This window comes from Vombatus ursinus, unplaced genomic scaffold (genome assembly GCF_900497805.2).
Source record: "Vombatus ursinus unplaced genomic scaffold, bare-nosed wombat genome assembly UNPS02014787.1, whole genome shotgun sequence".
Classification (NCBI taxonomy): Eukaryota; Metazoa; Chordata; class Mammalia; order Diprotodontia; family Vombatidae; genus Vombatus; species Vombatus ursinus.
In genome coordinates this window covers 3,375,922-3,391,499 of record NW_020954565.1, presented here as the reverse complement: position 1 = coordinate 3,391,499, position 15,578 = coordinate 3,375,922, and the positions used below count along the sequence as shown (strand labels likewise).

Below are 15,578 nucleotides of genomic sequence, written 5' to 3'. Positions count from 1 at the left end.
GCCATAGATGACTTAGATGCTGTTATCATCCCCATTTGACAGTTGAGCCAAAGTGGTTTGCCCCAGATCACATGACTAATAAGCATCCTGACTCCAGGCCCAGCATTCTATCCACTGTACTAGCTAGCGGTATTCTGCCCGTCTATCTGGTTACTTTAATTCTGTTCCTTTGATTCAGGGAAGGAGCAAATTATAGCGAATACCACTTCTGCCTCGTCTTTCAACTTTTCTTCTTTTCCTGCTCCTCCCTAGAGTTTCAGCCTGGGGGGTTCTGTCTGGAGAGTAAAAGAGGGATATTGTTACGGGAATTCTGGCTTTGAATGGGCAGTTGCTTGAGACAACCTCTGAGGTCTCTTCCAGATCTAAGTTTTTATGACTCTGTGGTTAGGTCTGGGGAGAATGTGGTGAGAGCTGATCAAAGAGCTATTATAGTTCTAGGTTTTCCTCTTATCTTTTCTGGTCATGGGAGTCATGAAAGTGAGCAACAGTACCTGGAGGAAGTTCAATACTTGTGTTGTGGATTGTGGTTTTGGTGTTTATTAAAAATACTCCAAAACAAAACCAAAACACCAAACTGGAAGCCGCTTAAACTTCCAAACATAGGAAAAGGCTACATAAATTGTAGTACTCTAATGTAATGAATGTAATTAAAATGGATAAGTAAGGGGAACACAGAGAGATCTGGACAATTCTTTGCGAAATGATACAAGTTGAAAAAAGAATAACCAGAAGAATGGAGCACATAGTGTCTGTGACCATGAGCAAATGTGAACGAGGAGTGAATGGACAAAGAATCTTGCTTGGACTAGTGCAACAGCCGCCTCATTGATCTCTGCCTCAAGTCTGTCCCCATTCCAATCCATGTTCTACATAGCTGCCAAAGTGATTTTTCTTAAGTAGGATTGACAAATATTGGTGGGGTTGTAGGAAAATAGGTATACTAGAATGTAGCTATGAATTGATCCTGCCATTCTGGAAAACATTTTGGAACTTTGACCAGATTAACAAACTGTCCATAACTTTTGATCTAGATATACCACCGATAGGCTTGTATCCCACAGAAATCAAAGTAAGAAGAAAAGGATCTATGTGTACAAGATATTTGTAGCAGCTCTTTTTGTGGTAGCCAAAAATTGGGGAGGTAGGTGCAACAGTGGATAGAGCACAGGATCTGAAGTCAGGAAAACCTGAGTTCATATCTGGCCTCAGACACTTAGTAGCTGTGTAATCCTGTGTAAGTCACTTAACCCTGTTTGCCTCAGTTTCCTCATCTGTAAAATAAGCTGGGGAAGGAAATGGCACACAATTCTAGTATCTTTGCCAAGAAAACCTCAAATGGGGTCTTAAAAAGTTGGACACAACTGAAACAACAGAATAATAATAACAAGGGAGTATCTTTTTTGGGCTTAATGGCTGAAGAAATTGGGGTACGTGAATATAATGGAATATTATTGTGCCATAAGACATTATGAAATGGACAATTTCAGAGAAAACTGGGGAGACCTCTGTGAACTTATACAGAGTGAGCAGAACCAGGAGAACAATCTACATAATGGTAACAACTTTATCGAGAAAAATATATAGCTAGTTGGCACAGTGCATAGAGTACAGGTCCTCGAAGACTTGGGGTCAGAGGCAGCCTCAGACACTTAACAGCTGTGTGACCCTGGGTAAGTCACTTAACTTCTGTCTGTCTCAGTTTTCCCACTGTAAAATGGGAATAATAGTAGCATCTGCTTGCCAGGGTTGTAGTCAGAATAAAATGAGGTAATTATAAAGTAACTTGCAAGCCTTAAAGCGCTATATAAATGGAAGCTATTATTATTATCAGGCCACACCTTCTATATTAAGACTTTTATAATCCACCTGGCTTTTGGTGCCTCTTCCCTTTATCCACTGTTTTCTTTCATATATTCTTTAAAATACATTTTATTGATTTCTTTCCTTTTCATATTACCTGAATTTTACAATGTCTTTCTCCCTTGTCCAGAGAGTAATCGCTTATAACAAAGAGTAAAAAAGAACAAAAAAAAGTTCAGAAAAACTAATAAATACATTAAAAAAGTCTGACATTACCTGCAGTGTTACATCCTCATAGGCCCTTGGCATATAGTACAAGTTTAATAAATACTTATTGCTTGTTGATTGCTTGATGGAATTTAGGGGGAAAGGAATGAAAAAATGCTACATTAAATTTTGTGTTGAAATTAGTTTAGATGTAAGTAGTTAATAAACAAGGTGAGTTGTTTTGATTAATATTTAGTGTTTTTTAATGACATTTGATTTTCTGAAAAGCTCCATTTTCCTTTATCTTAGAAAAAATTATTTCAGAACTTGAGTTTAGTTTAGGATCATAGTGTATTCTGGTCTTTATATGACCATTTTATTAGCATTCAAATAACTTGATGAGGTTTGGCCACAATTTCATCTAGTTTCATCTTAAGTTCATGCTTTCTCCCTGGCATGTGTCCTTTTCCTGCCCAGACATTATCTCTGAGCCTTTGGTCTGGAGCTTTCCTTTGACTGCATCATAGCCTTCCCCTCCCTTGCATTATACTTGTCTGTGTTTATGTAATAAGTACATCCCTCCCCAACTAGTAGAATGTAAGCCCCTTTAAGGTAGGGACTGTATAATCTTTTTTTAAATTTTTGTCTTTGCATCTCTAGATAGTGCCAAAAGCAGGCACTTAGTAAATTCTTGTTGAATTCAACTGAATCACAAAATGACAGAAAAAACTTTATAGACCGGTCTAATTTTATGAGCAACTCGAGTCCAGGACAAATGAAATGAATTGTCCAAGGTCACATAGTTAGTAAGTAGTGGAGCCAAGAACTGCTTGTAGGCTAATTTTGTATGGCTACAATAACTCATTTTAATGTGCTTTATGAAGCTATGCTAAGCCTCTGTAGAATAACGATCACTGTTACAGCTGCCTTTTGAAATCTGGGAGCTTATGACAGAAGACAGTCTTGAATTACATCCACTTTTTAAAAGGACAACTTAGTTTTATGTCCTAAGTGGCTGCCTTAGTTCCATTAATACTTGGCCCTTTTCTTGACAAGCATAGGTGTATCAACAAACTAAATAGTCCCATCTGGTGCTGGGGTGTCAGGAAAAGCAGATGCTCTCACAGGATACTTCCAGACTTCATCAGGATATTTCTGGAAAAAGTCAAGCTGGGTCTTAATGAAATATTCATTTAAATTAATTCAAGAATTTAAAATTCTACTACTGTCTGCAAAGAGTCTTCTTTCTTAATTTACTGAAATGTCTCTTAAGGAGACAAAAGTGGCTTTCAGGTGAGACCTTGAAGTCAACAATGATCTGTTGTATATGTTCAAATGAAGTATCTCCTACATATGTTTTACTGCTCACTACCATAAAAGTCCCTTCCCTTAAAGCCAGTGTTTTCTCAGTGTAGCTATATGGTTGTGAATCTTGAACAAAAGATCTCGGCTCCAAATAAAAAGGAAGCCAAAAGGCAAGGTAAAGACACATGGTGAGTATAAATACATGGCCTCATCTATGGTGACATGAGCATGAGAAGTAGCATAAAAAATCTTATCAAGGACAGGCATGTCCAGAGAAGGAGGTGACTGGTCCAGCAGTAGGAGAGACAACAGATGAACACCCTTACAGTTTTATTGGCTATATTTAAAAAACCAAAGGAAAACCTCCAGCATCTTGGGTCAGTCCTCCATGGAGGATATATAGAATGACATTTTTGGGAATTAAATGGAATGAGAAAGTAGGAAAGTTGTGATTTTCCTTGCTGGAAAGAATGCATGCTCCAATGCAATCACAGGTCTATCAGAGTGTCAAGAGATGAATAATAAGGAAATATAGGTACTGCTTCATAGTCTAGCACTGAATTCCTCTACATATCAATATTTCCAGGCTATAATCACAACTCCCAATGCAAAGCCTCTTCCTTTTGACTATTAACTTGATTTTGAATCCTGGTTTTTTTTATTTATTATCTATGTGACTTAATCTCTCTGGGCTTCAGTTTCCTCATCTACAAAATGCAGAGGTTAGACTAGATAACCCTTGATCCTATGAACTCACACTAAGAAAGTAAACAGTGATTTGCTGGCCTTACAAAACTACATTATCATTGTGTATCATGCTGGAAAAACTTCCTTCATTATCCAAGAGCCCATTTCCTTAATGATCCATCAAAAACTAATAACAGTAATTCAGTAACAATCCCATTTCTGGGTGGGCTATTGTGTTTGGCAAAGAAATTAGCAGAGCATGCTTGTCTGAAGAAGCTGTTCTTTTTCCAAAGGAAAAGTTTAATCTCAGTACAACCTGATGGAAAATCCAGCAGAGGATGATGGCTTGATTGTTAGGAAATGCTTTCCTTGTTTAGATGACCCTTATATCTCAATATGCCATCTTTACGCGACTATCTCGATGGGCTCGTGAAGGATTTCAACTTGATCCAGTAACTGAACTCAACACCCATCCATGCTCGAATGCCCATGCAATGCACACGGTATAGTGTGTTGATTGGATTGCCTGTGCAGTATTTATAGAAAGATGTGGACTAGGATTAGAGATGTTCAGCCTAGAGATGAGAAGACTCAAAGTGAACATGAAAACTGTTTTGAAGTATTTGAAGGGCTGTCATATAGAAGAGGGTTTAGGTTTTTCCAGCTTGGCCCCAGAAGTAAGAACAAGGAAAAATGAGCGTAAGCTGCAAAGAAACCTTTTAAGCTTGATGTTCTGCCTTTGGAGTTTTTGGTTTCCCCCCACCTTCTTCACCAAAGGTCTTCAGTCAAACACCAAATGTCTATTTGTTGGGTGTGTTACAGAAGATAATCTTTTTCTGGAAAGACTTGAGATTAGACGGCCGCTGAGGTCCCTTTGAAATTCTGTGGACCTGGGAATTGCAAAGGGTGAGAAAGCATAGAGGGATTAAAAGTTATACTGGGTGGAGAAAGTACCCATATAGATGGGTGAGACCAAGGATCCATTGCAATTGGTAGATATATGCCTAGGTAGGAGAAGGAAGGAATGTACGAATGAAAGAACATTTTTATTAAGCAATTTCTATTTTCCAAGCACTGTTCCAAGCACTGGAGATGCAGGGAAATATATACTTAATTAGGATGTATGGCAAAGAGATTCTGTATTTTTTAGAAGAAAGGGGGTAATCATTATTTTTACTACAAGATCTTACAGTCTGTTACAAAGATTCCAAGTGAAATGCATTGACTGAAAGAAGAATGGGGTGGGGATGTGGGTGGAAGGGTAGGTCCTTGTTGGCAATTACCAGTCTGGTTATCCAGCTCTAATTGGCAAAAACTTTACTGGAAGTAATCAGAGGCTTGATGACTATCTGTCAGGTGTGCTATAGAAGGGATTCTTGCACTGGGTGGGCAATTGGATGAGTTGATTTCTAAGGTTCTTTCCAAGTTTAAAATTCTTTGTCTGAATTCAATTTAACAAAGCATTAATAAATGCCTAGTGTGTTGAAGACACTGTGTTAGGCACTGGGGAAACAAAGACGAAATTGGATAATCTTTGAAGGCATTTTTCAAGGCAGAGAAATTGCCAACAACTAAGAGGATCAGAAAAAAAACCTTCAACGAGGAGCTGGTACCCATCTTGATCCTTGAAGGAAGTAAAGGAGCAGAAGTGATGAGTGGGTGGATCTCAGGGGTGAGAGACAGACAAGGCAAAGGCAGGAAGATAGGAGATGCAATGCCAACTTCAGGGGATGGCAAGTAGGGTGGTTTAGTTAGAGCAGAGAATTCATGAAAAGGAGTGATAAATATTTGGAAAGGTAGGAAGAAATTAGATCGTGCTGTTCTTTAAATCCTGGCTGTAATGTTTGTATTTTATCCTCTAGGTTGAGGGTGGGGAACCTGTAGCCTCGAGGACACATGTGGCCTTCTGGGTCCTTGGGTACTACTTTTTGACTGAGTCCAGGTTTTACAGAACAAATCCTTTTATTAAGGGGATTTGTTCTGTGAAGCTTGGATTCAGTCACTTGAGGACCTAGAGGGCCACATGTGGCCTCCAGGCCACAGGTTCTCCACCTCTGCTCTGGGTAATAGGGAGCCAGTGTAGAATTTTGAGCAGTGGAATGACATGATCTATACTGTATGTGGGGTGGATTGGAGAGGAGAGAGATTAGAGGCAGGGAGAACAATTAGAAGGCTATTACAATTGTCTCTTTTTTCTTTATAATTTCTCATCATTCTTTTATTTTCAACTTTCAGCTTTATGATGACTCCCAATCTAAATCTCCAGTCCTCTTCTCTCACTTCTTACCTTTCCAGTCAAACTCATCATATTTCAAATGAAACACACTGTATCCTCCTTCTCTTCCCTCCCTTTGACACCCCATCCCTCTCCTCACTTTCCTGTTGCTATAAGTTGTACCACTATTCTTGCTACAGCCCGCAGTTCAGAATAATTTTCATGGAATCAGATTCAGAGTTGGAAGAGACCTCAAAGTCCATGTGGTCCAACTTGATTCTGAAAACAAACTTCCTCTCCAACATATACAGCACATAGTCACAGATTGTTCAGGAAGACCTGAAGTAAGAGGAAGTCTACCATTTTCTTAGATAGCCCATTGCACTTTTAGATTATTCTTTAGATTATTAAATTATTAGGAAGTTTCCCCCCATTACATCAAGGTTAAATTCACCTCTTTAGGACTTCTACCTTTTGCTTTTCTGGGCCTAAGCAGAGAATGCCTTATCCTTTTTCCGTGTAAGAGCATTTCAAATACCTGAAGGCAGCTATCATGTCCCACTGTCTATTCTCTCTTTAGGCTATAAACATCTTAAGTTTTTTCATATAGTATGAAAGTGAAGACTTTCACCATCCTTCTCTTTTATCCCTTAAAGCCAAGGAAGTAACTAAACATTTTGGACTCAGTCTTCTCATTTATCTGCTTCTTTCACCCAGGTGCCATGTCCTGTTAATTTTTTCTCCAAAATGTCTCTCATGGCTATATTTTTCATTTCCATTGCCACCATTCTAGTCTAGACCTTCATTCCCTTATGCCTATATCACTGTAAGAGTTTTCTTTCTAGCTGGCTTCAGTGATCCATGTTCAGTTCCCTGTAATGTATCCTACAAACCCTATGAGATTAGTCTTTTTAAAAGAAGGCTTTAATTGTGACACACACAGAGAATTAAATCTAATCCCCTCTGCCTGTCTTTCTGATGAGCCTGGCCATTTGCTCCACTGGTATAGTCAAATCAATCAAGCAATCAATCAACAAGTAGTTATTAAGTTTTTATTGTGTGATAGACACTATGCTGGGGTTACAAAAAATGTGAAAACAGTACCTTCCCTCAAAGAACTAATGGTGGAGACAACATGAATAAACCAGTACAAACAAGATCAATGTAGAGCGAATGGAAGGTAACCTTAGAGGGCAACCTCTAGACCCTTAGGAATTGCCATCTAGCCTACTGGTATATCTCAAGGACCTCTATGTCTGGAAATTCCCCTACTATTGCACTCAATGGACCACTGGGACTTTCCAAATTCCCTGGCATTGAACCCTGCTATGTATGTTATCTCCCCCAATTAGAATGTGACTTTGAGAAAAGAGACTAAATGACTTTTGTGTTTAGTTTCCCAATTAAAATTAAGCTTCTTGAGAGTGAGGACCCATCAAAAAATGATTCAAATTAACAAGCATTTATTTAGTGCCTGTTATGTGCCAAGCACTGTGCTATATTACAAAGGGATACTCAAGGACATACTAAGGTTTCAAAAACAAAAACTGAATAGTTGTAATTCTCTCTTTTTTTTTTGCTTTTTTTTTGGTGAGGCAATCGAGTTCAAGTGACTTGCCCAGGGTTACACAGCCAGTAAGTGTCAAATGTCTGAGGTCAGATTTAAACTCAGGTCCTCCTGACTCCAAGGCCAAAGTTCTATCCACTGTACCATGTAGCTGCCCCTATAGTTGCAATTCTCAAGAGTCAATATGACATAATAGAGAGAGAGCCAATCTCAAAGCCAGGAAAACCAGAGTTTAAGTCTTGTCTAGATGTAGGCACATATTGGCTGTGTGAGCCTGGGAAAAATCACTTAAACTCTCAGTGCTTTAGGCAAACCTTTAAGACTATAAGTTGTATGGGAGGTTTTATCTCACACCTTACAAATTAGCAAAGATGACAAAAATGACAATAGTTAATGTTGGAAGAATTGTAGAATGATAAGCATACTAATATGTTGTTAATGGAGTTGTGAAATGGTATAACCATTTTGAAAAGCAATTTGTAATTTTGCAACTAAAATGACTAAAATGTCTATAGCTTTTGAACCAGAGATTCCATTACTGGGTCATATACATCAAAATATATAATGACTACAGCAGTGTAAATAAACACACACACATATACACGAGCCCACACACACACCCCAAAATCAGAAGTGAATGTAGTAAAATTATAAAGCATTACTCAAATGAAGAGATATGAGAAGACCTTTCCAACTCACCCCTTTGTGGAGGTGGAAGGGCCACAGGTTTTGCATATTGTAAATATTTTTGGACTTTTTCAATGCCTTCGATTGGTTGTGCTGATTTTTTCCTTTTCCTTTTCTTTTTCTTTTCCTTTCTTTCATTCTATTTGTCATATGGGATGACTCTCTAAGAGATAGAGGGGTAGGGATATGTGGAAAAATTATGATGATGTAAAAACAAAAGACATCAATAAAAACTTATTTTAAAAAGACTACACGTAACAGAGGAAGTGTTGACTTGCATTGGTAGAGGGTGTTTTCTTTTCTGGGAGTTCTTGCTATTAATAAAATTATAGGTCTATTCCCTATTCCCTATTCCCTAGTCCTATCCCTACCCTCATGAAGGTTAGACTCTAGTAACAGTGGGTTGAAGGAGAACAACATGTATATAGATAAGAAATACAGAATATATACAAAATAATATGGAGGAAGACCTAACAACTGGAACTAACAGAAAAACTCTATGGAGGAGATAGAGCTTATACTGAACTGTGAAGAAAGCGAAGAATTACAAGAGTGGAGGGAAGAGAGAGGATATTCCCAGCATCGGAACAAGAGTAGCACGTTCTGGGAAGACCAAGGAGGCCAGTTTGATTGAATCCCTTTCAAGCAAGGGGTCCTAACTTCTCTGTGTCACGGACCCTTTTGGAAAGCTGGTGACGTTTATAGATCCCTTTGCAGAAGGTTGAATGCATGAAATAAAATGCATAGGATTAGAAAGGAAATCAATTATATTGAAATATAGTTGTCAAAATATTAAAAAAAATATAGACTCAAGATTAAGAAATCCTGCCTGCAGCATCAAAATGTTGAGTTTACAATAGGCACCTGGTAAAATAGTTGTTGAATTAAATAAGTTAAGAATATGAAGAATAAATTCAAAGGAAGAAGTCTGGGAATATAGTTTGATTCTAAATTTTGTTTTAATACATTAAAGCTACCAATATATTCCTTTTAAGAATTCTAGCTTTTAATTTAAGAAATGTGACCCAAAAGGTGATAGGAAAGCAAAGGCTTGATATCCTCCTTTCCCACCTTTCCTTCTAACTCAACCCTTCTGTTCTTTTCAGCTTTGACCACACATATCCCTGGGACTCAAAGGTACTGTGGAATGAGAACAGAAGCATCAGTTGTCTGCTTTCCTTGTTTTGGCCATCTGGGCCTGCTTGACTCCCCAAGTTGACTCCAACCTCCTGACTCCTTCCTGAGTTCACTCCAAAAAGGTGTCGCGTCTGTGATCTCTAGCCAGTTTAAAGCTTGGGCGTTTCCCAGCTTTGAACTTTCCCATTTGTGTTAATAACTGTATTTCCTAATGTCACCATGGTGACTGTCATAAAACAATGTGCTCATTGTGGAGAGGTACGTCAAGAGTCAGAGCTTATGAATTATCACTCCTCCTAAGAGAAGATTAGTGCTCCTAAGATATTCAAATCCATCTGGTTCCTTTAACTGTTCATTTTGGACCACACTGGTTTTTAGAGAATAATTTTATTGGAGAAAGTGTCATTGATGGACACAACTCTTCCACTTTACTCTTTCTAGGATGACTGAGAGAACCTGTGGCCCTTGAAACTTAGTAATAATAATAATAATAATGCAGCTACATACCACTTTAATGTTTGCAAATCACTTCACATACACTATCTCATGTAAGTACTACAGGGATTATTATTAGACAGCTAGGTAGTGTAGTAGAGTGACTTGGGGTCAGGAAGACTTGAGTTTGAATACTGTCTCAGATTTTATTAGCCAGGTGACCTGGGTAGGTCACGACCTCTTTCTACCTCAGTTTTGTCATGTGTAAAATAAATATAGTAATAATAGTGACACCCTCCTGGTGTTGTGAGGCTAGAATGAGTTAATATTTGTAAAATGATTTGCAAACCTTTAATTACAACAATAAATGCTAGCTATTTTTATTAGCCATTATCCACATTTTACTGATAAGGAAACTGAGTCTCAGAGATCAAGTGGTTTTCCCAAAATCACATAGCTAAGATTTATCAGAGGTAGGATTTTAAATCCAGGTCTTCCTGACTCCAACTTGAGTTTATTCTACCCACTAGCCTTTTTGCCTCTCAATAAACAATGGTGAAATTCAAATGACCCATTCTACCTCCCTATCTCTTCCTGTCTGTAAAATAGTATGCAATATCTCACTTTTAAAGATATGTATTAACATGAAACATCCTTGAGAGCTTTACTTTGTGTTTGATTGTTTCCAATGATAGCTTTAAAAGTGCTCACTGCAATGGGAAATTGTATTCCAGTTAATTCAGAGAGGGTTTGGAGCTGATCCATGGATTGGAGAGCTGAAGCAAGGACAGATAAATTAGTAATATTGTGAAATTTCTGCTTTTTAATGTAAAGTTCATCAAAATAGATCTCTTCCTCCATCCCCTAGAAATCTCCCTTTTTAGAGCAACTTTTCCATGGGGTTGCTTGGACAATGGATTATTAAGCATTTATAGATTTTGAATTGGCAGGGACTTTAGAGGTCTAGTTCAACCTTCACATTTTGATGGGGAAAATGTGGACAGATGTTCACTGATATGAAAAATGAGGCTCTAATCTAAGGGATTAAGTAACTTGTGTAAGGTCAACAGGTAGTAAGTGACAGAGCTGGAATTGGAATCTGGGTTTCGAATTCAAATTCATTGCTCTTAAGCTGTACTACATTATTTAAAGCTATGTCTTGTCTTAAAATCAGCTAAGTATTGCCTTAAAGCGTCCCTACTTTGACTCCAGAACCGACATTCTGTCCATTGCTCTTTGTTCTCATTGATTCCTTGAGTAACTTTAGTTTACCCCTAGTTTCAATCTCATCATATGTAAAGAGAAGCCTATATTATAATAATTTAGTGCCATTGTTCAATGACTATAGTCATTTGGGAAGCCAAGTGATTAGAACTAAACTTAATCATAGGCTAGTGTCCTTCCAAAATTTTTTTTTGCAACGAAAATAGTGATATATTATACTTTCTTAACCAAATGAAAGAGTAATCAAGTTTATTTCTTGCCAATAACATATTAACATATAACATAACATAACATAACATAAGAACATATTAATAGGTTTTAATAGAATGATCTGACATATATACTGTATTGTATGCTATGACAGATTGTGTGTATGTACCAAATTAAGATGTTTAAGTCATGTTATATCTATATTCCATATGGTCAAATTGCCTAGTAACTTAGTAAGTATTATACAGGATAGGAAGGAGAATTCTAGGGAAAGAAATAGAAAGGTGAACTCTTCAAAATTCATATTATTTTTCTATTGAGTTACAGTCAGAGATGGAGTTTCAAAGGATTTTTGCAGCTTGTATCACCAGTCCCTGCCCTGCAAAGCAAGGTGTCATGATATTTAGAACTGGAAAGTGCATTAGAATTATCTAATTGGATCCTCTCATTTTCCTGATGAGGAAATTGAAGTCCACTTGTCAAATGGGGATATCTATCTCCTATTTAGAGAGACAATATGGTGTAGTGGATATAGCATTAGACTTGGATTCTTTTAAAAGACTGGATTCAAATCTTGTATACTTTTAGTATTTGACCCTAGGTCAGTTATTTAACCTCTCTGGGCCTTGGTTTCCTCATCTAGAAAATAAGAGGAGTTAGATTCAGTGAGCTCAAATGTCTTTTGCAGTTCTAAATCTATGATTTAATTTTCCTCATGGGGAAGCCCCAAGGTGGCTACTTGAAGAAAGGAGTGGAGTGGGATATAGTTGATCTTTCTCTGATGGGAATGAGGAGGGATATGGATGTTGGATACATTATGGATGCATCACTGCTGCCACCTTCCTTGGGGGTGTGGAGGGAATTGAAGGAGATACATTTGAAGGTTGAGGGTGACCAATATGACTGGAGACCATCCTTAATGGTAGGGTGGGTGGTTGTTGGGAGAGCATCATGCTTGTTTTACCCTTAAGATCAACACAATCTTTCCAAGACATACAGTATTACCTGTAGATCTTACTTTAGGCAGGAGTTAATTTCTTTCTGATGGAATATAGCCAAACTAATGGAATAGTATCCCCAAAATACGTTTAGTACCGCTCCCTCGAACCATTTACTAATGTACCATCTGTTTATTCAGCTACCTGCTTAACTTCTTTGTTTTTCAGGCCAGATGTCTCTTTTTTCTAGTTTCATACTTACTTATATTCCACTATAGCCCCCTAATCTCTTTTCCCCTTTCTGAATTACTGTGTTCTAAGCTATAGTTTTAAAACCAGCACTATACCATGCAAAAGGGCAATGGGAACCGATGGAGCAAATCCAGGTTTGAGAAATTGAATGCTTCAGTTAAAAAAAAAAGTTAAATAAAAGAGATGCCTGTATTCAGTGGATGAACTATTTCACTTACATAAGATAGAGGACCGTTGGGAAAAGAGGAGGTTTACCTTTTCTCTCCCCTCCCCTCCCAAACAAGGGTGAATAAAATAACCTTTAGCTAGCAGCTGAAATCCATGAGGCTTGGGCCAAAAACAACAGGAGCAAAGCTGAGTCCCTTAAAGTGAGACAGCTGAAACTGTCACTGGTTTTGAACAAGACAAAACAATAACAGAACTCCACTAAAGCAAAACAAAACAACCCAAATTCCAAAGAGCATTTCTGAAGAAAGGCAAATGACCAATGTATGCAGCAATAGCCATTACCCACTTGAAGAAGTATTGTCTAACTGGAATATGTTAGCTTGGTCTGTGAACTTCTGTTGCTTTAACATTGTTTAGACAATTGATTTCAATTCATGGCATACTTTCATGGGTGGTTTGGGTTATTGTAACCACTTCATGAAAATCCTAATTTGGAACTAGCTTATGAATGTTAATAACTATATGGAAATTCAGAGAGCAAAAGAAAACATTTTTTCACCTCAGGAAGGGTTTAGCATTAATATATTTTTAAAAATGCTCACTTTTTTGGACAGCTTATTTCAGTGTACTAAAATACTAAAGCATTTTGGGATGTTAATTCTCACCCCACCCCCATACACCTCCTTATTAAGTAGTAGACGGTAGCTAATGATAAATGATTCCCCCACATTTTCCCAAGGTTAGTGCCAAATGTAAAGTTTAATAAAACTAAGTTAAGTTGGTTTACTTAAGGCTTATACTTCTTGTGATGAACCTTCATTAAGAATGAACTTTAAAATGTAAACTAATTTCTTTCCTGATAATAATGAAAATATTTCCCAAAGTCCATTGCATGTACTGCATTCCTTTATTAGAATTCTTATTCAGCTTGCAGCCTCTACTGGAAACTGATAGCTTTGAATTCACTTGATACATAAAAAAAGAAAAAAAAGCCCAAAAAACCCCAACAAACCCTTTTCTTTTTCTTGTTTAATGCCAGGCTTAAGGGTGGTACAATTGGTGTGAAATCCATGAAGTTTTCTTCAAAGTCTATTGTGTCATAGAAGAAAAAGTTATAGGTCTCCTGTGTATTTTTCTTTCATTTAAAATTAAATTTTTTTTTTACTCCCTCTAATACCCCAACCCTCCCCCTTTCCCCATTCCTCTATTAGTTGTCTAAAGAAGTTTCCTAATTGAGGGATCAGGCTTTTTTTTTTTTTTTTTGACCCAATGTCCTTCAAACATAGTTTAGGAAGAGAATGTGTTTTTTTTTTTTTTAACCTGGAAGGAGAAAAATGATAGCTAAGCAACCTGCATTAAAAAATATTTACTTAAAGGCACAATGTCAGGATAAGGAAAAAGCATTTGCCGTGCTCCTGTTGGTCCTGAAGCCCGAGTAGCTGAAGTTAACAGAGTGGGACAGAACCCCTAACTGTCAGGTACATCTGACAGTTCTGATCATTTACTTCCACCAGCTCGGCACCTAGAGCAAGCCATGACTGTTCTCTTTTTCTCTAAGCAACCGCCGTAATGAGTTATAACTGTAAACACTTACTGTGATGGCCTGGAGTCTTTCCTTCACCAGTTCAGTCTCTTCCATTCTACAGATCGAGGTTGAGGAAACCGTAAAGGGAATGAATGTGAAGCTACCATAAAGTAAGAAGCCCCCTCTTCCTCTTCTTCTTCCTCCTCCTCCTCCTCCTCCTCCTCTGATGGGGTGTGGTGGTGGTGGTGGCAGTAGGGGGGTGGGGGAGGGTGACAGAGAATAAGCTGAATGATTCTCCTCTTAATTCCACAGCAAGAGAAAAAGAGGAAAAATCCTGAGTTGTCAGGACCGTCTCTGAACAGATGAACAGAGCAGGCCAGACAGACACATGGAATGAGAGTGTGCTGGGGCGGCAGACGCACGGGGTTGCTGGCACGAGCTGACTGACAAGTTTGAACGGCAGAACACAAGCCCTTTTCCTTCAGGGAGCTGCCAGCCCTTTGTTGTAATGTGCACTGTGAGAGAGGCACATTTCTTATTAACTGTTCCTTACCCAACTGCTGATTTTTTCCCCTCTGGAATGGCACACACAAGCTTGTTTCAGCGTTTTCTCTTCCACAGACCCCAGTGGGTGGTTTCCTTGTGTTTATACAGTTAGCACAAGCCAGCCCTTTCTCCTCAGGCTTGTCACTGAATGAAGTAGGTGGCCTGGTGGACAGAGTGCTGATCCTGGAGTCAGGAAGACCTGAGTTCTAATCCTTTCTCAGACACTTACTAGCTGTGTGACTCTTGGCAAGGCATCTAACCTCTCTCAGACTCAGTTTCCTCGTCTATAAAATGGGGATGTGAGTTGCTCAGGGTCACACAGCCAGTAAACTGGTCTGAGGAGGGATTTGAACCCAATCACTGTTCCATACTGCCTCAGTGAGCAGAGATTTAGAGCTGGAAGGGATCACACAAGTCATAGGTTCCCGCCCCCCCCCTTCAATTTACAGAGGAGGAAACTGGGGACCAAGGAACTTAAGTAACTTGCCCAGGGTCACATGGACTGTTAGCATCAGAAATGGGATTTGAACAAGCTCATCCAGTGCTCCTCATGCTATTGAGGTTGATGTGATAATAGTCACTTTGAAGTAGTTTTGTTCTTGTTTACTTTTATTTTGTTTTTAGATGCTTGGTATAAACTTTGGTCTAAGTCGCAGCACAGTCAGAGGTATTAAT

General features: G+C 38.3%; 1 protein-coding gene across 1 annotated transcript in view; it reads right to left on the bottom strand.

Annotated features, from left to right (window-relative positions):
• Positions 1–15,108, bottom strand: part of PALMD (palmdelphin) — a 66,683-nt gene extending 51,575 nt beyond the window's left edge. Inside the window, exon 1 of the mRNA XM_027868239.1 lies at positions 14,427–15,108. Coding sequence (XP_027724040.1) covers positions 14,427–14,471 — 45 coding nt within the window. The 5' untranslated portion in view covers positions 14,472–15,108. The remainder of the gene's footprint in view (positions 1–14,426) is intronic.
• Between the last annotated feature and the right edge of the window lie 470 nt (positions 15,109–15,578).